Here is a 24,354-nt window from a genome sequence, read left to right on the forward strand (position 1 = left end):
TCTTGTCGCGGAGCATGGGCTCTAGGCGCGCGTGTTTCCGTAGTTGTGGCTTGCGGGCTGTAGAGCGCAGGCTCAGTAGGTGTGGCGCACGGGCTTAGTTGCTCCGCGGTATGTGGGATCCTGCCAGACCAGGGCTCGAACCCGTGTCCCCTGCATTGGGGGGTGGATTCTTAACCTTCTTAACTACTGCGCCACCAGGGAAGTCCCAAGGCTAACTTTTGATGAGCAGGGAAGGCTTCCTGGAGGTAACCGCTGAGCTGAAAGCAGGAGGATGAGGAGCTAGCTGTAGAAAGAGCCAGGTGGAGAGCATTTCAGGCACAAGCCCTGGGCCCAGGGTGTCTGGATGAGTCAGCAAGAGGGTGTTAATGGGGCGGATGGGGCAGGGCCTTGTGGGCTGCCATGAAGACTTTGGCTTTCACTCAGTAAAAGGGAGCCATGGAGGGTTCTTGAGCAGAGGAGGGGTGTGAACTCACTCGGGTGTTAGCAGGCGCCCTTCTGCACCTGTGGGGGAAACAGTGAAGGAGTGGGGACGGATGAGTTGATAATGAAGGCTGGGAGCTGAAAACATGGGGAGAAGTGAGGTTTAGGAGCTGTTTTGGAGGCGGGGTTAACAGGAGCTGGGGGGTAAGAAAGGAACAAACCTACAAGATCGAAATGAACAAGGAAACCCAAAGAACATCTGTACAGTATAGCGGGTGAGGGCTTTGGAGACCTGACCTTCTCAGCCCCTTTCTTGCTGGGGTCACCTTCAGACACGTCGCCCAACTTACCTGCCTTAATTAATGAATGGCGACAGTACATAAGCAGATGAGAAGTACTCCAAAAATGGTAGTTATTTAAGAAAAAATTCTGGACGCAGGAATGTAGGAGGGAGAAAGGCAGTTAACATGGTGGAGCAGTTGGCCCAGAGGTGACAGTAAGCGAGCTGGCACCAAGGGGGCAGTAGCGAGCCTCCAGGTTAGCAGGGTCGGGCAGCTTGGCAGGTCTGAAGCCCTTTAGACTAGACTATGGTGCACAGGTGCCCGGCCAGGGACAAAGCAGGCCTGGGGGCACATGTCCAGGCTGTGTGCTGAGGAGGTAGGCAGGTCACTGCCACCTTCTGGAGTCCGAGGATCAGAGCCTAATAAGGGGTATTTGTTCAGGAGAAACCTGAGCCGCCTGCATCGTGGAATTCAGGCGGAGGCCAGCAGACAGAGGCTTCCTGCCCTCCCTCCTTCTCCCTGGGGAGAGTAGCCCCAGATCAGAGGATCCCAGGGTGGTTGAAGCTGGGGTTCCCCTTACCAGCCTCCCACTCCCCCCCACAAACACTCCAGGCTCGGGCTCTGTACAATAGGCACTTTATTAGTGGTTGGAATGCAGTTACAAGTAGGGGTGTACGACAGAATGGGGGAGGGGGCGGCAGGCACTGGAGACAGAAACCCCAGGCTGGGATTTCTCCAGATCCCGGATTGGGATCCTGGATTGGATTGGGGGGGGGGGCGCCCTTGGGATATGGCGAAGGGGGAACCAGCACACCCGTTCCCCCCGAGTTCAACAAATTTGGCAAAAGGATCCTCAAGGCAAGGTGACTGGGTGGGGGGGGGGTCCCCCCATTTGCCCAGAGCATCTGCCCATCTCCCCACTTCCTCTGAAATCATCCCTTGGGTGGATTCAGTTTCTTTTCTCTCTTACAAAGAGAGCTGTGTCAATAACTGGCAGAGAAGGGCGGCTGGGGGCGGCGGGATTCGGCCCAACCTGCCAGCCAGCCGGTTTCCATTAAGCTGCTATTAGCGACCTCCTCCCCCCGTTCCACACCAGCTTGATCCCAGCCTCCCTCCCCGGACAGCCTGCCTTCCGTGCCAGGAGACACCCCTACCTGGCACACACACCCCCACCCCAGCCATACCCGAGGAGGGGACATCGGAAAGCATTCCTCAGTGGCCCCATCTCAGTCGTGATGACAGACAGAAAAAAAGCTAACAGACCCTTTAATGCATGTCCAGGTTAAAAAAATAATAATAAATGCCTGCCGCAGCCGGTAGCCAGTTGTTCAGCCCCGGAAAAGGGTCCTGGCATCCTGGCCGAAGCAGATGCAAGTGAAAGGTGGCCTTCCTGTGGCCACCGCTGCTGCAGACACAAACGCTGTCCTGTCATGAGAGGGGGACAGGAAGCGGAGGGCAGCCCGCAGAGGGCCCTTGCATGTCAGACATCAAGAAGCCTCGCTGGGCTTCTCATCCGGGCCAGTGGGGGCTGGAGAGACTCATCGCACAGTCTTGGGGGGTGGGGGGTGGCCATGGAAACGCGGACTGGCCCTTGGCATAGGGAGGAGATCCCACAAATCCTCCAGGTTCCCGGAAACTGGTGGTAACTGGATGATGGGGAGGGGCAGGAAGGGGGCGGCAGTGATAGGACTTCAGGTCAGCCCGATGGGCTGGGGGTTCTGACCCAGCTGCTGGGCACCCATTGTGAGACTTCCCGGGAGGGGGGGTAGGAGGGCGGGGCCTTTAGGACTCCACTGGCTTCTTGTTGGTCTTGTTCAAAAGCTTCTTGAGGGTGAGAGACATGAAGTAAGGCCTCTCAGCGGTACCATCGTTCCTCTCCAGGTCCTCCACTGCGGAGAGAGAGGCCCCAGAGCAGGTGGCATGAGGGGAGCCCACAGCAGGGGCCTCAGGGGACAGGGTTGGCGGACAGGGGCCACAGAGAAGCCTCAGAGGGTTAGGAAGCAAGACATGCTGGGACTGGAGGGGGCGGACTGGAGCAGGCTGGGAACTCAACACACACACACCCCCACACACACACGCTCCCCACTCCCAGGCCAGGAAACCCCGCGTGCACCCCCATCTACAGGGAGGAAACAAGGAGGCCTGCGTGGCCTCCAAGCCAGCCTCCCTCTCTACTCCTCGACTTCACCCCGCTTCCCCTCCTCCTCCGCACTCCCCTTCAACAGGATGTCTCTCAGCTCGGGCGACATGAAGTAGGGTCGCTCCTGAGAGCCGTCATTCCTTTCCAGGTCCTCACCTGGGCTCCCCCCAGGAAGCAGCAGGGGGGGAATGGGGGTGGTCAGGAAGGGAGGGAAAGAGGGAGGCAGGGAAGAACAGGGAAGCCAGCAGGCATGGAGGAGAGGAAGAGAAAAGAGAAAACAAAACAAAAAAACACAGACAGATGGAGAGACCAGAGTTAGTGGCAGCCACCGATCCCGCCCGTCCCGCAACAAAGCCGGCAACTCCGAAGCTGAGGGCCCAGGGGCACAGAGTGTTTCAGTTGCAGCCTGGACCAGGGGACAATAGGATGGAGAAGCTCTGAGTGCAGGGGGAAGCTGAGAGGGGGCGCGCCAGGGCCCTAGGATGAGGGACAGCCAGGCCCTAGGGGAGGCTGCGGGCACTGGGTTGGCATGTGTACCCCCATCGGAGGGAGATGTTCTGCCCAGAGGGGAGAAGGGAGTCAGGGCCCAGGAAGGGTGGGGATGAGGGGTTACTCACAGAAACAGAGGAACAATGTGTCCACACACATGCCGTAGACACTGAAGAAGCCGTGGGCAATCAGGTAGGAGCCGATGATCACCGTCTAGGCAAGGAGAGACAAGCTGTTTCCACCCCAGCTTCTGCCCAGGGCAACCCCCCCACTCACTACCATGTCCCTCCCCAGCTGGGGTTATGGCATTTCCCTGCTGATAAGCCCCTCCTCTGGACCTCTCTGGTGGCGCAGTGGTTAAGAATCTGCCTGCCAGTGCAGGGGACACGGGTTCGATCCCTGGTCCAAGAAGATCTCACATGCGGCGGAGCAACTGAGCCCGCGCACCACAACTACTGAGCCCGCGAGCCACAACTACTGAAGCCTGCGCGCCCTAGAGCCCGTGCTCCGCAACAAGAGAAGCCACCGCAATGAGAAGCCCGCGCACCACAACGAAGAGTAGCCCCCACTCGCCGCAACTAGAGAAAGCCCGCACGCAGCAAAAAAGACCCAGTGCAGCCAAAAAAAAAAAAGAAAAAGAAAAAAGCCCCTCCTCTTAGTCGTTCCTCTGGCTGCAATTTTATGCATCTTCAGGGCAAGACAGGTTTAATGCTCACAACCCTACTAGACTGTGTCTATCCCGTTTATAACTATATCCCCAGTTGGAACTTCCCTGGTAGTCCAGCGGTTAAGACTCTGCACTTCCCCTGCAGGGGATGTGGGTTCGATCCCTGGTCATGGAACTAAGATCCCGCATGCCGTGAGGTGTGGCCAAAAAAATAAATAATTTAAAAAATTTTTGTTAATTTAAAAATAACTATATCCCCAGCAATCTGGAAATTCACGGGGCCTTGGTAGGTACCTGATAAGCATTTATTGACTGAAGTGAGCAGACTTCAGAGAGATTACATAACTTGCCCAGAGTCACTCAGAACTAGCAAATAAAGAACTAAGATAAAAATCGAGGTCACATATATACACTAATGTGTATAAAATAGATAACCGATAAGAACCTGCTGTATAAAAAATAAATAAAATAAAATTCAAAAAAAAAAAAAAATCGAGGTCACTGGGCTCCAAGGCCTGCACTCAGATACTGTACTGCTCTTAGGGTGATGACCTAACCCCTCCATGGCCCCGTCACCTCCCTGCCCTTATCTCCATCTCCTCGCCACTTCACTCCCTCCACACCAGCCACACTGATTTGCTCACTGTTCCTGGCATAGTCCTGCCTCAGGGCTTCCGTACTTGTTCCCTCTGCCTGGATGTTGCCTGCATCTCCTTCAGATCTTAGGTGTGACGTCATTTCCACGGGGAAGCCCCCTGGACTCCCACACCTGCCCACATCCTCCACCACAAGCTCTAACAATCGGCTCCCTGTAATTCTGCCCTGTGGCACGTACAAGTTTGCAAGCATGCATCCAATGCGGATCATCATTGGTTAATGCCGATTTACTCCTAAACTGTAAGGCCCTTTTCTTTTTTCTGGCTGCGCGGCATGTGGGATCTCAGTTCCCCGACCACGGATTGAACCAGTGCCCCCTGCAGTGGAAAAGCAGAGTCCTAACTGCTAGACGGCCAGGGAAGTCGCAAACTGTAAGACCTTTAAAGGTCATGAGTGGAACGTGGTCGGTACTTAATGTTTGTGTCCTGAATTAACAACTCCCTACCTCTGACCCCCATCCACATCTGTCTAGTCAAAGGAGGCTAGGCAAGTCCCAACATCTTCTCCCCAACCCCTGTCTGTTCCCAAAAGGTCATACCAGTATAGGGACCCAGTAATAATTGAGGGGTGGTGCTGTGTCCTGCACGATCCTGATTCGGTGGGTGAAGAAGAAGAAAGCCAGGATCCCTGGAGAGGGGGAGGAAACCAGGCTGGTTGAGGGTTCTGGATAAAGGAAATAGCCCCCCTCAAGAAGACCCCAGAGAAGAAGACAGTTATCAGAGAAGACGTGGGGGCCCGACAGCAGCTCACAAGTGGCCCCCAACAGGCTCCCGCAGCTGGACAGGCTCGGTGAGCAGCACTCACCCACACTACCCACGATCAGAAGTTTGCCCAACAAGAAGAGGAAGTCGGTAACTTTGTCCAGGACAGCCACCCTGCAGGGGACAGTAGGAAACAGGCGTGAATGCTGGCTCAGGGCCTGGGGGAGGAGGGAGGTGGCCAGAGGACGGTGTTTTCCCTGACCTGATGATGTTTCTCATGAGCAGGAAGAAGGCGTTTCTGGCTGAGGTGCAGAAGTTGGTGCCGTAGATGGCAATCTGGAGGGAGGTGGGAGGGATGGATCAGGCCCAGTGGGTGGGGAATGAGGGCTCCTCCACCCAGCAGGAGCTGGTGGGTTAGTGCCTGGTCCCAGGCTTACTCACCATGATGTAGGCATTCCTGTTGAGGAATCTGATGAATTTCTCCAGGCACCAGAAGCAGCATTTGAGACAGGTCATGAGGAACTTTGCAAACTTGTTCTCCGCAGCTGGTAGATGAGGGAGAGATGCACAGGTGAGAGGAGACCCCACTCGGCCTGGTAGGAGCCCCCTACCTCCTTGTTACACACACTTGCCATAGTCCAGGACCCTTAGAGCCCACCTTCTCAAAGAGATGGGGAGAGGAGACTTGATCCAGGACCTCAGGCCCACCCCACAAAACGGGCATTCAGCCCAGCCTCCAAGACAAGAAGCAGTGACAACCCACACTGCTATCCTGGCCCCACCTCCAGGGCAGAAGCCAATCCTTGATGCCTCCTTGGCTCCACCCCAAAGTACAACCAATCCCAGCCCAACCCTCTTGTCAGGAACCAATGGTGGCCCAGGCCTCTTGTTCCCGCCCCCTCAGCAGTAAGAACACCCAGTGGGCTCTTTCACCACCCCCCTCCATCACAGGAACCAATCACTCAAGACCCTCAGCCCCACCCTTTCCCCACCATAGGCAGAAACCAATCTCTGTCCCACCACCTTAGCCCCACCCCCACACAAGAACCAATCCTAACCTGCCCCTTAGCCCCTCCCCACCTCGAGAGTTACTGCCAACCCTCTGTGGGCCATACCTTTCAGGCGCTGATCCAAGTACTCGAGTATCACTCGGATGATCTGCACGATGGCCAGAATGAGGGAGCCGAAGGCCAGAGAGCCTGTGTGATACCTTTGGGCCGAGGGAGTGGTCAGTGGTCCAGCCAGGCCTTTTCCACTCCATCTCACCCCTACCCCCAGCCCACCGGGGGCCCCACCTGAGTGCCCGGCCGAAGGCAGAGAAGAGCGGGAAGGCAGGCAGGTCATCCGGCTTGTTCAGGGCCCAGTAGTAGGAGGCGAAGGCCCCAGCTAGCGTGACCTGGCCCAGCGCTAGCACGAAGTTGGCCAGCCAGAAAAACATGAAGGCATTGAAGATCTGCAGGCCCAGCAGGGCCCGGTGGTAAGTCGACTCACCACCGTAGAAGGCGAACTGGCAGTGGGCTCCAGGGCACAGGCGGGATTCATTGGAGGAGGGGAAGGTCTGTGGGAGGGACGCAGAGCCTGGTCACATCATAGGGGCTAGGGGTTCAGAGTGGGCTCTGGGCATCAGGTCAGACCTGTCAGGTAGACCACGAGATGGGACAGGAGCCACGGGGAACAGAGTTAAGTCAAGGAATTGGGGGTTTAGGATAGGGGTTTTCAAAAGGCCTTCTAGAAACAAGATTAGGGATCATCATCCCAATGGGTGTCAGAGAGGCGGGATAAGCTCTCTTGGGGATCAATGGAGTGGCCATGTGGACAGATCACAAGTGGCAGAGATCAGTATGAGGACCACAGAAGGCAGGTTAGGGGCTTGTGAAAGGCAAGGACGGGGCTCTAAAGAAAGGACTGACCATCACTGGGTTAAGAGAGGGGTGTCGGGGCAGGAAATGAAGTCAAGGCGGGGGGGAGGTGGGTAGATAAGCACTTAGGGGGTGGGGGGAGTAGGTGCCAGGCTGGATCTCTTCCTCTCCATGCCACCCACATCTGGCACAGGACATACAGCAGGCACCACATGTTTGCTGAATGGTCCCCAAGTGGGGATGAGAGGCCTTCAGGTCAACTGTGGGCTGCTAGGGAAATAGCCACCCCCCAACTTCCGGACACCCACCTCAGGGTTGCAGGTTTTTCCAGCAACTGAGCAAGCGGTGTCATTGAAGATCTTATAGACAGCTTCGTTGGAAGTGGACAGAAAGCTAGAGGCTCATTAAGGAACCCAACGTCTGGGATTAGGGACCACAGGGGCATGTGGAAAAGAATCCATTCCCACACCAGGTTCAGGCTTTGCCCCCAAGATGTAGGTCACCTCCAGGCAAGTGTGGCACTTAGCCCCCAGCCCCGGGGTCAGAGATCAGGGTCTGACGGTGGATACATAGCAGTGCTAGCCCAGTAGGCGATGCAAAGGCACAGCAGGAAGAAGGTGACCAGTGGGTACAGCAAGGAGCACATCACGTATCCCACAGCCCTGGGAGGAGTAGAAACACAGACATCAAGGCCCGAGCAGCCCTGGGACCACCCCAGCCTGACCCCCTGGCACCCCAGCACCCACCTGCTGGCTTCTTTAATGAGTGCAATGGCGATGAGAATTCTCTTCCGTAGAAAGATGAGCAGTAAGATGATAATAACCTCAAGGATGCTCAGAATGATCACTGCCGGGGGGGCAGAGAGTGATCAAGTCCGCCACCTGCCTGGGCTCCCCACTCCCACCCAGGCCTCACTGAATGGGGAGCTGGGACTCACTGAAGGCCATCCAGGTCTGCCGCAAGTGCAGGTACACGCGGAGGTCCGTATGGAAGCCAAGGTCCACCAGGGAGATGTCAGAGCCAGCCTCGCCACGCAGTCGAGCGTACTCCATGTAGCAATGAAATATTCCTGCATGGGGAACCACCGTGCTACGACTGACCTCAGCCCTCCGACGGCTCCCCCAACATTACAAAGCATGTACAACCACACCCATTTAACAGAAACAAAAACCAAGCCTGAGAGGGACTGCCATCGCTTGCTGCTGCCTCAGGGCCGTTACTTGCTGTTCCTGCTGCCTGGTTCAGTCTCTCCCCAACTGGATCCTCACATCCTCTCGTCCCTGCTCAAATGTCACCTTCTCATGAGACCTTCTGGGATCTCTTCCCCCATTTAGAATCATACCCTCTTACATTCCAATTTCTTATCCCCCTTCACAGCTTTGACATCCCAGAGGTTTTCTGGTTTGTTTCTTGCCCATCTTGCCCATACCCTCTGGAATATAAGCTCCACAAAAGTAAGGATCTGTCCTGTTTTATTCACTGCTGTAAGCCCAGGACCTAGAAGACTGCCCAGAACATAGTAGTCATTCAGTACATGATGGATGAATGAATGAGTGAATAGATGTCAGGATGCTGTGTGGCCTGAGGCTTTCCTGACCCCTCTGCCATCCTGTAACAATGATTCATGGGTGGGGAGGCAGGACACGGGTGCTAACATCCAGTGGGGTAGCATTAGGGATTTTCACCATTCCCCTTAGCTCTGGTAGAAGAAAGTTATAAAGTACAGATAAAGTACAAAAAGCTAGTCACCAAAACTGCCAGCACCCAGCTAGAAACCACTATTAACGAATATTTTGGGAATTCCCTGGCAGTCCACTGGTTAGGACTCCACACTTCCACTGCAGGAGGCATGGGTTCAATCCCTGGTCAGGGAACTAAGATCCCGCATGCTGCGCGGCATGGCCAAAATAAAAGAAAAAAAATTTTTTTTAATGAATATTTTAACATCTGTGTCTCCAGTGTAGGTTGCACATCCAGCATCTTTCCTCCTGGAAAGTTTAAATGAATAAACAGAACATGAAGCACTGGCTTCCGAGCACTGCCTCTGAGTTCCACAGGCCTCAGGCCCTCCTGCATCTCATCCGCAGACTGTCTTCTCATTAAATCTCCTAACTAATAAATACTAATTATCCCCAATTTATAGAGAAGGAAATTGAGGCATGGGGAGGTTGAGTCACTTGCCCAAGGTCACAGAGCAAGGAATTGGCAGAACCAGCATTTGAACCCTGGGCTTTCTGGTGCCAGAGCATGTGGCCTTAACCACTGTGCAAAATGGTATACTTTAGAATGAATTTGCTGTTGAAGAAATACAGATCCAGTCCTGCTTGGGAAGATTATGATTTAATGGTTGTTTCCAAGTATCTGCTCTCATAAACAATGTTGAGATGAATATCTTCACAAATATTCCAAATAAAAGATGGAGGATGTCTGGTGGCTCAGGAGAAGTTTTGTTTTGTTTTGTTTTTCGGCTGTGCCACAGGGCTTGGAGGATCTTAGCTCTCCAACCAGGGATCAAACCCAGGCCCCATCAGTGGAAGCGCCAAGTCCTAACCACTGGACCACCAGGGACTTTCCTCAAGAGAAGATTCTTGATGGGCCAATGACAGCTCAGAGGGCATAGGCATTTTGCAGACTGTGGGGAGGGGAGGACACAGGGAGGGAGAGACGTACCGTAGCCTAGGACCAAAATCACCATGACGATCATCACCCAGACCATAATGCCAGCCAAGAAGCGGAGCAGGACGATGAACAGGAGGCTCAATACCATGGCGATGACCAGGCCTCTGGGGGATAAAATGGGTGCATGAGCGGACCCCATCCCCTCACCAGTCTCAGACAGGGCAGCCCAATAAGGGCTACCTTCCCTCTCAACTTACATGATAATCCAGTACCAGGAGACTGTGTAATCTTCAAATATCCGCATGGCCAGCTGCCGGGCCTCCAGGACTCCATTGGCCTTCCTGGGGGAAGGCAGACAAGGCTTTAGGTCGGACCCCGCTCCCTGATTGGGCCAGCCCCAGGGGATGCCTGTCCCACCCAGGAAAATGCGATGCCAGCATGGTGGGTCATGATCCTTACTTGGCGCCTTCTACCAGCTCTGTGATGTTTTTCCGAGAGCCATGCCCATCCTCATAGGTTGTCTCGTTGCCCACCATGAGGACCCCCTTGTGGCTGTGGATGGCTGGGAAGCACCTCCGGGCCACTGCACAGAGCAGGGGATAGGACCAGTCAGGCTGAGCCCCTGAAACCTCCCCACGCCCCTCCCAAGCTCATGGGACCCCAGACTCACGGGGTTTGCTGGGGGTGAGGACGGCGGGGCAGTCGCCATCTCGGAGGACCTCAACCACACCCTGCCAAGAGACAGGGAGGGGGTCAATCCTGCGGGCCAGCACTCTCGACCTGCCCCTGCCTGGGCAGTTATCTGCTTACCTTGTTGTTCTGGAAGCCAGGCACACAGAACTTCTTGTAGTACTCAAAGTCCTGGGATCTGTGAGCGTTCAGGTAGGTGAGGTAACGGTCAGGACATTTCTCCACGCAGATCTTGGGGGGGGCAGGAGGCAGGGGTTGAGTGGGGTCCGGATAGACACCTGATCGCTTCTCAAGACAGAGGTCCCACCCCCTTCCCCCTATTCACCAGGGAGAGAGAAAGGGCTGGGAGAGAAGCTGCTGCTACAGGGGGAAAAGGACCTGATGGTGGAAGGGGGGGACAGGAAAGAGGTGGGGAGGGGACGAGTTACCTGGGGGGTGGGACACTGGAATTCCAGCAGGACCAGGGGGCTGGCACACTTCACAATGTTGAAATAAAACAGGAAGGGTTTGTTCCTGGGGTTGAGGAAGGGAGATGGAAACTGTCAAGACTTCTCAATCAGCCTATATAGACTATCTTAATGAAAACAACAACAATAATAATCACAGCAGCAGCAACTCCATGCCAGGTGCTCTTCTAAGCACTGGACATGTGTTGGCTCATCTAACCATCACAACAGCCCCATGAGAGTGGGACTGTCATGATCCCCATTTCAGAGATAAGGAAAATGAGACCCAGAGAGGTTGAGACACTTGCCATAGGTCACACAGCCAGGGAATGGCACAGCTTGGATTGAACTTGCTCTTTTACCTCAACTATTCATCACCCGCGGACATCAGATCCGGGACTGTCTCCTCTCTGTCTCTTCCCTAAAATGTGGGCCACCAGAGGACAAGACTTTGAATGTCTCATTTAGTGCTATGTCCCCAAGGCCTAGAACAGAGGCTGGGGATGGCGGGAGTTTTATAAATACTTGTTGACTGGACTAGTGGGTGGATGGAGGCGAGGAAGGCCTAGAACCTTCTCCCCAGTGCTCATGAAGCTCTCCCGCACACTCCTCCCCAGACCCAGCAGGCCCCAACGTGCCAGACTCACTCATTTTTCGTGCCCTTCTGCCCGCAGAACTCGCCTCGGCTATCAGTGGGGTAGATCACTTTTCGAGGGTCCCCATGAGTCCAAGCTGTGGAGGGATCCAGGGATGCTGAGGGGCTGCCACTCCTTAGCACCAGCCCCACTTCTGCCCCAGAGGCGGTGGCTTGCCATTCCACCCTGGAACCCCAATCCCATCCCCTCCTTTGCTCACCTATGATGCCTACAGCCACATAGCCCACAATGGCCAGGAGGAGGAACACACAGCAAATGACGTCTGTGCAGCCTCTGGGGAGCAAGAGACCGTGTCAGGGTGGGAGTACTGGTGCCCTGGATATCATGGACCCATCTTGCCTTGTACACATATATAGGTATGTGTTATTTGGACACATGTTCCTGAGTGGTACCAATGCTATGCCAAAGGGCACGTGCATTTTAAATATTAATACCTTTCATTGCAACACTATTTACAATAGCCAAGATATGGAAGCAACCTAAGTGCCCATCCATAGATCAATGGATAAAGATGTGGTGTATATGTATACAATAGAATATTACTCAGCCCCCCATAAAGGATGAAATCTTGCCATTTGCAGCAGCATGGACTAGATCTGGAGGATATTCTGCGACGTGAAATAAGTCAGACAGAGAAACAAATAACATATGCTTTCACTTATATGTGGAATCTAAAAAATGAAACAAATGAACAAACAAAACAAACAGAAACAGACTCATAGATGCAGAGAACAAACTGGCAGTTGTCAGACTAGAGATGGGTGGGGGATGGATGAAACAGGTAGAGGGGATTAAGAGGTACAAACTTCCAACTACAAAATAAATAAGTCATGGGGATGTAATATACACATAGGGAATACAGTCAATAATACTGTAACAACTTTGGGGACTTCCCTTGTGGCGCAGTGGATAAGACTCCGTGCTCCCAATACAGGGGGCCCGGGTTCGATCCCTGGTCAGGAAACTAGATCTCACATGCATGCCACAACTAAGAGTTTGTATGCCACAACTAAGGAGCCCTGGAGCCACAACTAAGAAGTCCACATGCTGCAACTAAGGAGCCGACGAGCTGCAACTAAGGAGCCCACCTGCCATAACTAAGACCCAGCACAACCAAATAAATAAATAAATAAATATTTAAAAAAAAAATATTGTAACAACTTTGTATGGTGATGGGTGGTAACTGGTCTGATTGCAGTGATCATTTCATAATGTATAAAAATATCAAATTACTATGTTGCACACCTGAAACTAATATAACATTGTATATTAATTATAACTCAATAAAAAAAACTAAAAAATAAAAAATAAATTTTAATACCTCATGCTACACTGTCCTCAAAGCAGGTTGCAGCAATGTTCAGCTCTCTTTTGATTAAGTGCCCATTTCCCTACATCCTTACCAGCATAGCATATTAATGTTTTTTAAAAGTGAAGCTATTTTGTGGTGATCAGTTTGTAATGTATAGAAATACTGAATCACTATGCTGTACACCAGGAACTAACATAGTGATGTAGGTCAATTATACTTCAAAAACTAACTCAGAGAAAAAGATATCAGATTTGTGGTTACCAGAGGTGGCAGCTGGGGAGTGGAAGGGGGCATTGGATGAAGGTATTCGAAAGGTACAAACTTCCAATTATAAGATAAATAAGTGATGTAATGTACACATGGTAAATATAATGTTGTATGATATATATGAAAGTTGTTAAGAGAGGAAATTTTAAGAGTTCTCATCACAAGGAAAAGTTATTTTTTTCTTTTTCTTTTCTTTCATATCTATATGAGATCATGGATGTTCACTAAACTTTTTGTGGTAATCATTTCATGATATATGTAAATCAAATCATTATGCTGGGGCTTCCCTGGTGGCGCAGTGGTTGAGAATCCGCCTGCCAATGCAGGGACACAGGTTCAAGCCCTGGTCTGGGAAGATCCCACATGCTGCGGAGCAAGTAAGCCTGTGTGCCACGACTACTGAGCCTGCGCTCTAGAGCCCGCGAGCCACAACTACTGAGCCCACATGCCACAACTACTGAAGCCTGCGCGCCTAGAGCCCGTGCTCCACAAGAGCAGCCCTCGCAATGAGAAGCCCGCGCACCGCAACGAAGAGTAGCCCCCGCTCGAGGGAACTAGAGAAAGTCCGCGCGCAGCAACAAAGACCCAATGCAGCCAAAAATTTTTTAAAAATTAAAAAAATTAAAAAATCATTATGCTGTACACCTTAAACTTATTCAGTACTGTATATCAATTATATCTCAATAAAACTGGAAGAAAAAATGAAAACAAAAACCCATAAGTTTCACCATGTTAGCACCTACTAAAAAGAAAAAATTAAACTATTGTTATTATCATAAGATTAAATATGAACATGATAAAATTTAAACCATACAGGAATGTACATAACCAAGAACTGTCTCCCACATAACCCTCCTCTCCAGGAGTAACCTGTGTTAATGATTTCTAGTGAGTTCTTTATTCACTGATACAAATGTTTTCCAAAAAAACTTTTTTTGGTTAACTCAAGTATGATTATGATACACCCACTGTTTGTGTCTTGTTTTTTTCACTAATATATTGAGAGGGATCCAAGTGACTATTTAGAAAGGCTCTTGTACATTTTAACAGCTGTGTAATAAAATAACCTAAGGATGCACTGTAATGTATCTAACTAGTTCCAAGAGATGCAACTCATATTGTTGGTTTTTGCCATTTTCAAAAAGGCAGCAGTATCATACAATTTTGCCCATCTATGCAGGGTGTACTGAGAGAATTTTTTTCATAGAATTTTAATCTCTGGAACAAAGCTGTACATCAAAAAAAAAGAAAAAGTCATATTTCCAAATTCCCCCCAAAAAAGACTATCAATTAGTTTCAGAGCAGAATGTGTCAATCTTTTTTTAAATTGAGGTAACATTGATTTATAACATTATGTAAGTTTCATGTGTACAACATTATATTTCTACTTCTGTATACCCTAGTGTGTCAATCTTTTTAGCCTCTGCCAATCTGTGATGGGGAAATTCTATTTGGTTACTGTTTTAAATTACATTCCTTTACTTTCCAGTTAGTTTGGGCATTTCTCCATGACTCCACTGTTTACAGTATTTCTTGTTCTATAAATGATCTGTTCCAGTCTTTTGCCTGAATTTTAAAAATTCATTTGTAAAGGGGCTTCCCTGGTGGCGCAGTGGTTAAGAATCCGCCTGCCAATGCAGGGGACACGGGTTCGAGCCCTGGTCTGGGAAGATCCCACATGCCGCGGAGCAGCTGGGCCCGTGAGCCACAATTACTGAGCCTGCGCGTCTGGAGCCTGTGCTCCGCAACAAGAGAGGCCGCGATAGTGAGAGGCCCGCGCACTGCGATGAAGAGTGGCCCCCACTTGCCACAACTGGAGAAAGCCCTCGCACAGAAACGAAGACCCAACACAGCCATAAATAAATAAATAAATAAATAAAATTTAAAAGAAATTAAAAAAAAATTCATTTTTAAAGACTTTGTATATTAAGGAAATTCCTTTATCGTTCTTTTATCATTCTTTTATCTTTAAGTTCTTTTATCGTTAAGTTGCAAATATTTATCACCAGGTTGTTGGAGTACAAATATGGAGGTGTGTAAAGAAACAGGGGTGGAGGCAGTGTTAGTAGAGACCCCTCCCCTCTCAGGAACCCAGACGGCTTACCTGTTGTAAATGGGTCCTTTGAAGGTGGGGTCATACTTCTGTGGTGTTCCTGAAATTCAGCAAGATTGAGCTGAGTGATCCAAGATGGGGCTGGCAGACCACCCTTCCCCAGATGTTCCTAGGGGTGTCTTGGCCACGGAGAAGTAAGATTCAGAGATCCTGCGGATTTTCTGTGAACAGCCCGATTTATCACCTGGCGACCACTCACTGGGAGGGGGCTGGAAAAAGGGCTACCAGCGAGCCCGGTGGAGAGGGGAGAGTCCAAGGTGGGATCTGGAGATGGTTCTCACAGGAGTCCTGGGGAGGCTGCGAGGACAGACCCTTCGGATGAGGGAGTTTGGAGGGACCTCTGGGCGGGCGTTGGGGTGCAGGGTGCTGCCAGGTGACGATGGGGGGTGGGGAGTACAGGCCGAGATCTGCAATTCCGCTCCCCCCTCGTCCCCCCACCCCGGGTCCTCCCGCTGCCCCCTTCCCCTCCAAGTTGCCAGGCCCGGGCGCGGGAGCGGGGCGCTGCCTACCGTGCTTCCCGTAGTAATGCTGCCGCTCGCCCCCCATCCCTGCGGGCGCCCTGCCCCGACGACCGCCTGCCGGTCGCGCTCCCTCTCGGCCCTCGGGTCCGGACGCGCGGGAGTCCCGAGGGAGGGACCGAGGGACAGACTGACGGCGGCTCCTCCCAGCAGAGTCAGGCGGGGCGGCCCAAACCGGTCAGACCGGCCCTAGCAGAGCGGCTGCCTCGGACGGACTGGACCACGGAACGGAGGGAGGGAAAGAAGGAGGGAGGAGAGGGCCGGGCGGGGCGGCAGCTGCTCCCGTCACTCACCCGCCGCCAGATTTAGCCCTCTCCGCACCGCCCCCCCCCGCCCAGCCCCCACCCGGGGAACTCTGTGGCTTCACTCTGTGGCTTCACCCTGTGGCCTGGGCTAGCCCCCTGCCCCCAGCCAGGCGACACCGCCCTAGAACATCTCTCAACCCTGGAAAGCGCCTAATAATTGTCCCATTCTCCAGGTATGGAAACTGAGGCATAGGGAGGTCAGTGTCTAACCAGGCACAGCAAAACGGGCAGATGGCTTAACCCGAACAACCAATGACAGAGTATTTGGGCTGAAAACTCTCCAACCTGTGGATGCATTTTTTTAAAAAGTAAATGCCAACAGTTAAATATTGGGACAGTCCATATAAAAATCCACATCCCTGTCTCTTGAAAACTGCCAAATTAGGACTGACAGCCCCCAGTGCCACATCCCTTCCTGGCATTGCCCCCAGCTGGTCCCTTTGTGGCCCCCAAGGCTACACACCTCAGCTCACCACCCTTGCACACTCTCACAGTCGATAATCCTGAAGCCACTGCTTTGAAGAACACGTATTTATTGAGCGTCTATTGGGTACAGTGGCATGTGAGAGACCCAGTCTTGTGGGTCTGCTCTTGTGGAGCTGATATCCTACCGGGTGGTCCTGGATTTGAATGTTCCTGCCCCATCTGAGCCCAAGGATACGGAGGCCAGGGCCTTGCCTTCTCTGAGCCTCAGCTTCCTCAACTGTGAAATGGGTCTAAAGCATAAAACCAAAACCAGCCAAAGACCAGGCATGGGATACCAAGAAGTATACAGTTGGCATGGATGTAGTATATTGTCAGTGTAGGAATACTCAGCTGATGTGGATGTATACAGTAGGTATGGGGGTACTGCCAGCATGGGGTATATAGCCCACATGGAGGTATACAATTCGGGGTGTTTAATCAGTTTGGGGTGTACAGTAGGGGTAGCGGTATACAGCTGGTGGGAGGTATACAGTCAGCGGGGAGTTGTACAGCTGGTGTGAGGGTACACAGTCAGCATAGCATTCCCAGTCAGCTGGCTACACCCCCTACACCAACCATCCTCCCCTACACCAGCTGTATACTCTCTTGATCATGTGCCTGTTCAAACTGCGTCTCCCAACAGCCCTTGGGGCCAGTTGTATACTTCATAGTACAACCAGCTCTACAGGTGACATGGCATGATACAGTCGGCATCAGGGTGTAGTCAGCAGGAAGAGATATCCAGTGTGGAGCATACAGCCAGCATGGGGTTATAAGAGAACAGTTGGTGCTCAATAATTGTACCTGCTGCCTCAGAGTCAAGCACCCCCTGATGGGACTCTGGTCACCAACTCAGCCTGTCCCTAGAGAAATGTCACACCACCCCCCCAGTGGCTTCTAGCTGTGGAGGCCCCACCTGCCCCCTGGCCCACAGGCTTCAGCAAACAGGCGAGGCCCAAGGCTCCAAGCCATGCCCTTGGGTGACCAGGCCTCCCAAAGTAGCCCTGTAGTTGCCACGGTCCCTGCCAGCCCAAAGGCTGGTCCCACCCCGCCCAGTGCAAGCAGTGCCCAGGCCACAGCCTCTCTCTTCCCAGATACGCTAGGTCCCCGGGGGACACTCTTGCAAACTCCGGCCTTCAGCCACCAGCTCCACCCTGATGATGCTCAAATATGGGTCCCTGGGAAGGGACCCAGGGGTCCCTGGGGAGGGCCTCACTCCTGAGCAGCATGACCCTGTGACACCTGCCCCCCAGCACCCTACATGGGGGTCTCATGGGCACCTCCCACTCAGCATGACCACATCGAGCCCCCATTGTCCCCCAAGCTGCTCTGTCCTCCTGAGTGCTCAGGCTGGAAACCTGGGACACCTCTCTCTTTGCTTCACATCAGCTTTGCCTTCAGAATCTATTCAGGATCCAACCACTCTCACCCCCTGTTTGGCTCCCACCCTTGTCACACGGCTGTCGTCTCCTGCCTGGACAGTGCAGGTGCCTCCACCCTGGTCTCTCAGCTCCTACACTGTCCATTCCCCCACAGGGGCCAGAGAAGCCTGTGAACACCCGAGTCAGGGCACTCCCTCCTCTGCCCTGAACCCTCTATGGCTCCCATCTCACTCTGAGGAAAAGCCCAACTCCTCGCCATTCCCACAAGGCCCTGCCTGCTCTGCCCTGTCCCCTCCTCCCTGCCTTCACCCCTTCCCACTCTCCCCTTTCCTTGCTCCGTTCCAGCCTCACTGGCACCCTGGTTATACTGTAGGTTATACTGGTTACACTGTACACTGTTTTTTAAACTTTTTCACATTTGTTAAAGGTTTTGACCATGAGGGCTTCACAAAATGTCATGAAATTCTATTTGCCATCTAACCGTCTACTTCTAAATAGGAGACAAACACTAGTATAGCAACCGTTTTAACGTGGAAAATTTTTTAAATTTTTTGAGAAAAGAATGATGTATTTATATTTTTTTCCTTTTTGAATTTCAACCCCCAAAATATTCCAGCAAAAAAATCGGGGGAGGTTGGGCTGGGTCTCCTTCAATGGGCATCTGTTGCCCAGGAGGATGGTGGACTTGCCCTCACCCAGGCCACCACCAGCCCATGTCCCCCCTGATTAGACTATAACTCACCAGGCACAGTCTCACCTCAGGACCTTTGCTCTGGCTGTTCCCTCTCCCCAGAAAGCTCTTCCCTGAGACAGCCATTTGGCTCCACCTCCTTCAAGCTCAAACATCACCTCCTCAGAGAGGCTTTCTCTGACCATCCTGTCTAAAACAGCACCCTTGGGGCTTCCCTGGTGAGGAAGGGGTTAAGAATCCTTCTGCCAATGCAGGGGACACGGGTTCGAGCCCTGGTCTGGGAAGATCCCACATGCCGCGGAGCAACTAAGCCCGTGCGCTACAACTACTGAGCCCGCAAGCCTGGAGCCCGTGCTCGGCAACAAGAGAAGCCACCACAATGAGAAGCCCGCGCACCACAACAAAGAGTAGCCCCCGCTCGCCGCAAGAAAGCCTGCGCACAGCAACGAAGACCCAATGCAGGCAAAAATAAAAATAAATAAAATAAATAAATTTTTTAAAAAAATAAATAAAACAGCACCCTTTCCCCCTTCTCTCCTGTTACCCTATTTTATTTTGTTTCTGACTCATTTACACATTGACTGTTTATTGTCTGCCCCCATGTCTGTTTGCTGCACAAGGGCAGGGATTTATGTCTGTTTTGTTCATAACTTTGCCTCCAGCGCCCAGCATAGCATCTGGCACAAGACAGGCGCTCAGTCAGAGTTTGTTAAATGAATAACCATGATATATAATCCATGTATACTATAGCTAAAACTGAAAATAAAAATGCAGCTTAGAGTTTTCCGGGTGCACGTATTTAAAAAATTAATTTTTGAATTTTATACATATAAGAATTGAATACATGATAAATGTGGAATTTCCAGTTGGCAGGGAAAGGATAAATCAGTCAATAGCCTTGACTGCTCATTTGGAAGAAAATAAAGTTAACTCCACTCCCACCACATAGCAAAACAAATTCCACATGGATTAATCATGCAACTATATAAAACTCAAAACTATGACAAGTAGGATGGGAAAACACAAGAGCATATTTCTACCATCTGATAGCAGGTGAGACGGGTAAGGTGGGTGGGGGAAGAGAGAAAGGAGCGCCGGAAGTTTCTTATGTCAGCCAAACTGGCAGAGTGGGAACCATCAGATAAGAACAGCTGGGGCTGGGACTTCCCTGGCAGTCCAGCTGTTAAGAACCAAGGAATATCTTTCAGACACTGGCGCAGAGCTCTTTACAATACGGGTGATCCTATCAACAACCCATTTTAGGGAATTCCCTGGCGGTCCAGTGGTTAGGACTCAGCGCTTTCACTGCCGAGGGCCCAGGTTCAATCCCTGGTCGGGGATCTAAGATCCCACAAGCCGCACGGTGCAGCCAAAACACAACAATCAATTTTACAGCGGAGGAAACCGAGGCTCACGGAGAGGAAGTGGCTCCCCCAGTCACCTAGCAACAAGTGGTCAGTCCCTACTCCAGTTCTGATGAATAAGTGGGAGCCACTGAGGGTGTTTGAGCAGGAGCATGACGAGGCCAGGCTGGGGAGGGGAAGACACATGGTGAAGTCTCAGACAGCTCTCAGGGAAATTGGTGGCCGTGGATGGGACAGATGGGCTATGGCCTTGCTGTGTGAACTTGAGTTATCCCTCTTTAAGATGGAACTAAAGAAGCAGAGAGAGGCACCTGGTGTAGCCTTGGCTCAGGGCGTTGCCTTGTGGGTGGCTCAGGAGATATAAGAGGGAACAATGGTACTGTCATCTGATGGGTTCCATTAGCTCTCATTTTAACATTAGCCAAGTGGGGATGGAGGGAGGGGCAAGGCAAATACTAATGGTTTGATAATTGAGCCTGAGGATGGAAACTTGCTGAATCTTTGCAAAAATGCTGCAAAATAATAACAGTAGAATGCTCCCAGTGCCTCCATATTTCTGACCCGTTTACTGTGTGCCAGGCACTTTTCTAAAACGTTACACGGGTTACCTCAGCTCACCCTTATAGCAACTTTTTGAGGTTGATCCCATCATTACCCCCATTTGACAGATGCAGAAACTGAGGCCCAGAGAGAAACACATGCTGGTGGCTACAAAGATGGTGAGCAACAGAGCTGGACCACCCAGCTCCTGAGTTAGTGTTTTCTATGGCTGCTGTAAGTAATTAACACCAACTTGGTGGCTCAAAACACAAATTTATTATCTTATGGTTCTAGAGATCAGATGTCCAAAGTGAATCTCACTAGGCTAAAATCAGGGTGCTGGCCGGGCTGCGTTTCCTTGCCTATTCCAGCTTCTAGAAGCCCCCCTCATTCCTTGGCTCGTGGCCTCCTCCTCCATCCTCAAAGCCAGCATTCTCATTAAGCCCACATCCGCTTCCATTGCTACATCTCCTCCTCTGACTCCCCTGCCTCCCTTTCTTCTTCTTCTTTTTGGCCACACCGCATGGCATGCAGGATCTTAGTTCCCTGACCAGGGATCGAACCCACGCACCCTGCAGTGGAAGCACAGAGACTTAACCACTGGACAGCCAGGGAAGTCCCCCTCTTTTCTTTACAAGGACCCTTGTCCTTGGGGCCACCTGGATAATCCAGAATAATCTCCCCATCTCAAGATCCTAAATTTAGTCCCATCTGCAAAGTGCCTTATGCCGCGTATGGTAACATATTCATAGGTTCCAGGAATTAGGACATGGACGTCTTTGGGGGAACCATTATCCTGCCTACCACAGTGTCTTTTTTTTTTTAAGATTTTTTTTTCTTTTGACATGGACCAGTTTTAAAGTCTTTATTGAACTTGTTACAATATTGCTTCTGTTTTATGTTTTGGTTTTCTGGCCGCAAAGCATGTGGGATCTTAGCTCCCCGACCAGGGATCAAACACACACCCCCTGCACTGGAAGGTGAAGTCTTAACCACTGGACCGCCAGGGAAGTCCCTACCACGGTGTCTTAACCATTTAGGCCAGGGGTTGACAAACCATCCGTCCCCCTGTGGGGCAAATCCATCCACCATGTTTTCATATGGCTCAGCACTAGGAATGGTCTTTCCATTAAGTGGCTGAAAAACATCAAAGAAAGACTATTTTGTCATGTGAAACTCAAATGTCAGTGGCTATAAATCAAGTTTGCTTGGCACACAGCCATGCTCATTCGTTTTCATATTTTCTTAAATAAATTTATTTATTTTTGGCTGCATTGGGTCTTCGTTGCTGTGCCCAGGCTTTCTCTAATTGTGGCAAGCAGGGGCTCCTCTTCATTGCAGTGCACGTGCTTCTCATTGCGGTGGCTTCCCTTGCTGCAGAGCACGGGCTCTAAGCCCGCGGGTTTCAGTAGTTGTGGCACGAGGGCTCAATAGTTGTGGCTCACGGGCTCTAGAGCGCAGGCTCAGTAGCTGTGGCGCACGGGCTTAGCTGTTCCGCGGCATGTGGGATCTTCCCAGACCAGGGCTCGAACCCGTGTCCCCTGCAGTAGCAGGCGGATTCTTAACCACTGCACCACCAGGGAAGTCCCCGTTTTCTTACTGTTGATGGCTGCTTGCTTTCATGTTGTCTGTGGTCTATGGCAGACTCGAGTAGCAGGCATAGATTGTATGTGAAAATATTGACTCTCTGGCCCTTTACAGAAGTTCGCTGCCCCCTGGTCTCTAAGCCATGAACCCACACGTGTTGAGCCCAAGTCTGTGCCAGCATGTTTCATGTGCTCTGCTTATAACAACTGGCAGTGGTAAAGGCATGTCATTCATTCCCAGCAATGTGGGTGGGGAAATTGACAAGTCCTTTCCCTCTCCAGGCTAACGTTTTCCTGTGTGGAGAATGGGACTCATCCTTGCATCTACTGGTAGCTGTTGCCAGGGCTTGGTGCTCAAAAAGCACTTAGCACAGGTCTGGGGTACAAGGCTTTAAGAAATGGTAACCCGGGGAATTCCCTGGTGGTCCAGTGGTTGGGACTCGCTTTCACTGCTGAGGGCTTGGGTTTGATCCCTGGTCAGGGAACTAAAATCCCGCAAGCCACGGCACGGCCAAAAGAAAACAAAAAATAAGAGAAAAGAAATGCTAACCAGGAGCACAGTACCATTTGACAGAGGGGGCAAACTGAGGCCACATGCTCAGACCACATAGTTGGTGAGGGATGGAGCTATGAATCAAACCAAGGTCCCTCTGGCTCCAACCCAGGCCTTTTGGGGGCAGATACTGGGAGAGGCAGAGCTAAAGATGTGACAATGGTGGGGGAGAAGGCATGGGAAAGTCGGACCGTTAGACCAGGATCGGGGAGGGGAGGCGGCCGTTGGGTCTCAGCCTTGCTGAGTACGAAGGCCAGCCCACCCAGTTCAGTGGGTGTAGGAGATAAGGAAACAGATACAGGCTACCCAGTCACAATGCTTGTGCCAGGACATCAAGTACTACCCAGCCTGAGGCTTCTGGATACAGGCCAAGTCCCCAAGGCCTGCAATGGCCAAAGGCCTCGCCCATGCAGCCAGGCCAGCTCACCACTGCCTTCCCAGAAATCTCTGCCTGGGTAATGGGCATCCCAGCTGCCCAGAAAAATCCCCTTGACAAAAGGTTGGGGTAGGAAAGCTAGAAGTGATTCTACTGGCCACCATGATAGGACCAAAGATAGAGCACCTACTGTGTGCTGGGCACTAAAGCAGATATTTCCTTCTAGGAATCCATTTTATCCTTTCAACGAGGCTCTGAGGGCAGATGGCACAATGAAGAAATGGAGGCACAGAGATGCTTTGTGACTTGTCTGAAATCACACAGCCGGCAGGAGCTGAGATTTTGAACTCTGGTCCTGACACCATGCTCTTTTTTTTTTTTTCCAAAAATTTTTTCAAATTTTTTTTTTTTTTTTTTTGGCCACACTGCGAGGCTTGTGGGATCTTAGTTCCCTGACCAGGATCGAACCCAGGCCCTCCCTTGGCAGTGAGAGCGCAGAGTCCTAACCACTGGACTGCCAGGGAAGTCCCTCAATTTTTATTTTATATTGGAGTATAGTTGATTAACAATGTTGTGTTAGTTTCAGGTGTACAGCGGAGTGATTCCATTATACATATACACGTATCTATTCTTTTTCAAATTCTTTTCCCATTTAGGTTATTACAGAGTATTGAGCAGAGTTCCCTGTGCTATACAGTACGTCCTTGTTGGTTATCTATACCATGCTCTTGAACTGTGTGCTCTGTGAATAACTCCGATTAACTAGGCATGTACTGTAGACCCAGCTCTGAGCTAAGTGCTATACCCACATGAGTTCACTGAACCCTTGAGGCAGCCCCGAGAGGGAGCTGATACTGTCATTAACCCCATTTTCTGGATGGAGAAATTGAGGCTCAGATATGCAAAAGGTACAGATATGAAAGGTTCAGGGATACTAAAGGTCTCTGCTAGTACAGAGCTAGAAGAATGGAGCTGGGACTGGAACGGAGCCAATCCTGGGTTCCAGAACCTGGCTGAGAGTCAGAACTCTGCTTAACTTTTTTGTAGATGTTCATTTATTTAGCACCTTGGTACAAGGCGATTCATGTCCCTTGACTAGTGCTATCACCTCTGGCCTGGTTTCCTGGCTTCTGCCATTGCACCCCAGAAAGGCCAGGGGGTACCTGTGAACCCCTGAGTCAGGCTAGGTCCCTCCTCTGCTCAGAACTCAATGACTCCCACCTCTCTCAGAACAGAAGCCCAGGGAATTCCCTGGCA

The 24,354-nt window shown here is 51.4% G+C and overlaps 1 protein-coding gene across 3 annotated transcripts in view; it reads right to left on the reverse strand.

Annotated features, from left to right (window-relative positions):
- Positions 1–1,320: 1,320 nt before the first annotated feature.
- Positions 1,321–24,354, reverse strand: part of SLC44A2 (solute carrier family 44 member 2 (CTL2 blood group)) — a 28,304-nt gene continuing 5,270 nt past the window's right edge. Inside the window, exons 1-22 of one of the 3 annotated variants that reach the window (XM_061190495.1) lie at positions 15,827–15,995; positions 15,309–15,357; positions 11,825–11,898; positions 11,617–11,701; positions 10,952–11,036; positions 10,644–10,754; positions 10,504–10,564; positions 10,293–10,416; positions 10,091–10,174; positions 9,885–9,997; positions 8,152–8,283; positions 7,961–8,060; positions 7,784–7,876; positions 7,523–7,607; positions 6,651–6,913; positions 6,471–6,565; positions 5,797–5,900; positions 5,618–5,691; positions 5,459–5,529; positions 5,193–5,281; positions 3,459–3,543; positions 1,321–2,590 (exon numbers count right to left, since the gene is read on the reverse strand). In XM_061190495.1, the coding sequence (XP_061046478.1) occupies positions 2,484–2,590; positions 3,459–3,543; positions 5,193–5,281; positions 5,459–5,529; positions 5,618–5,691; positions 5,797–5,900; positions 6,471–6,565; positions 6,651–6,913; positions 7,523–7,607; positions 7,784–7,876; positions 7,961–8,060; positions 8,152–8,283; positions 9,885–9,997; positions 10,091–10,174; positions 10,293–10,416; positions 10,504–10,564; positions 10,644–10,754; positions 10,952–11,036; positions 11,617–11,701; positions 11,825–11,898; positions 15,309–15,357; positions 15,827–15,863 (2,121 nt within the window). In that variant the 5' untranslated portion in view covers positions 15,864–15,995 and the 3' untranslated portion in view covers positions 1,321–2,483. The other 2 variants (XM_061190493.1, XM_061190494.1) reach the window with 2 other exon arrangements.

This window comes from Eubalaena glacialis, chromosome 4 (genome assembly GCF_028564815.1).
Source record: "Eubalaena glacialis isolate mEubGla1 chromosome 4, mEubGla1.1.hap2.+ XY, whole genome shotgun sequence".
NCBI classification, from domain to species: Eukaryota; Metazoa; Chordata; class Mammalia; order Artiodactyla; family Balaenidae; genus Eubalaena; species Eubalaena glacialis.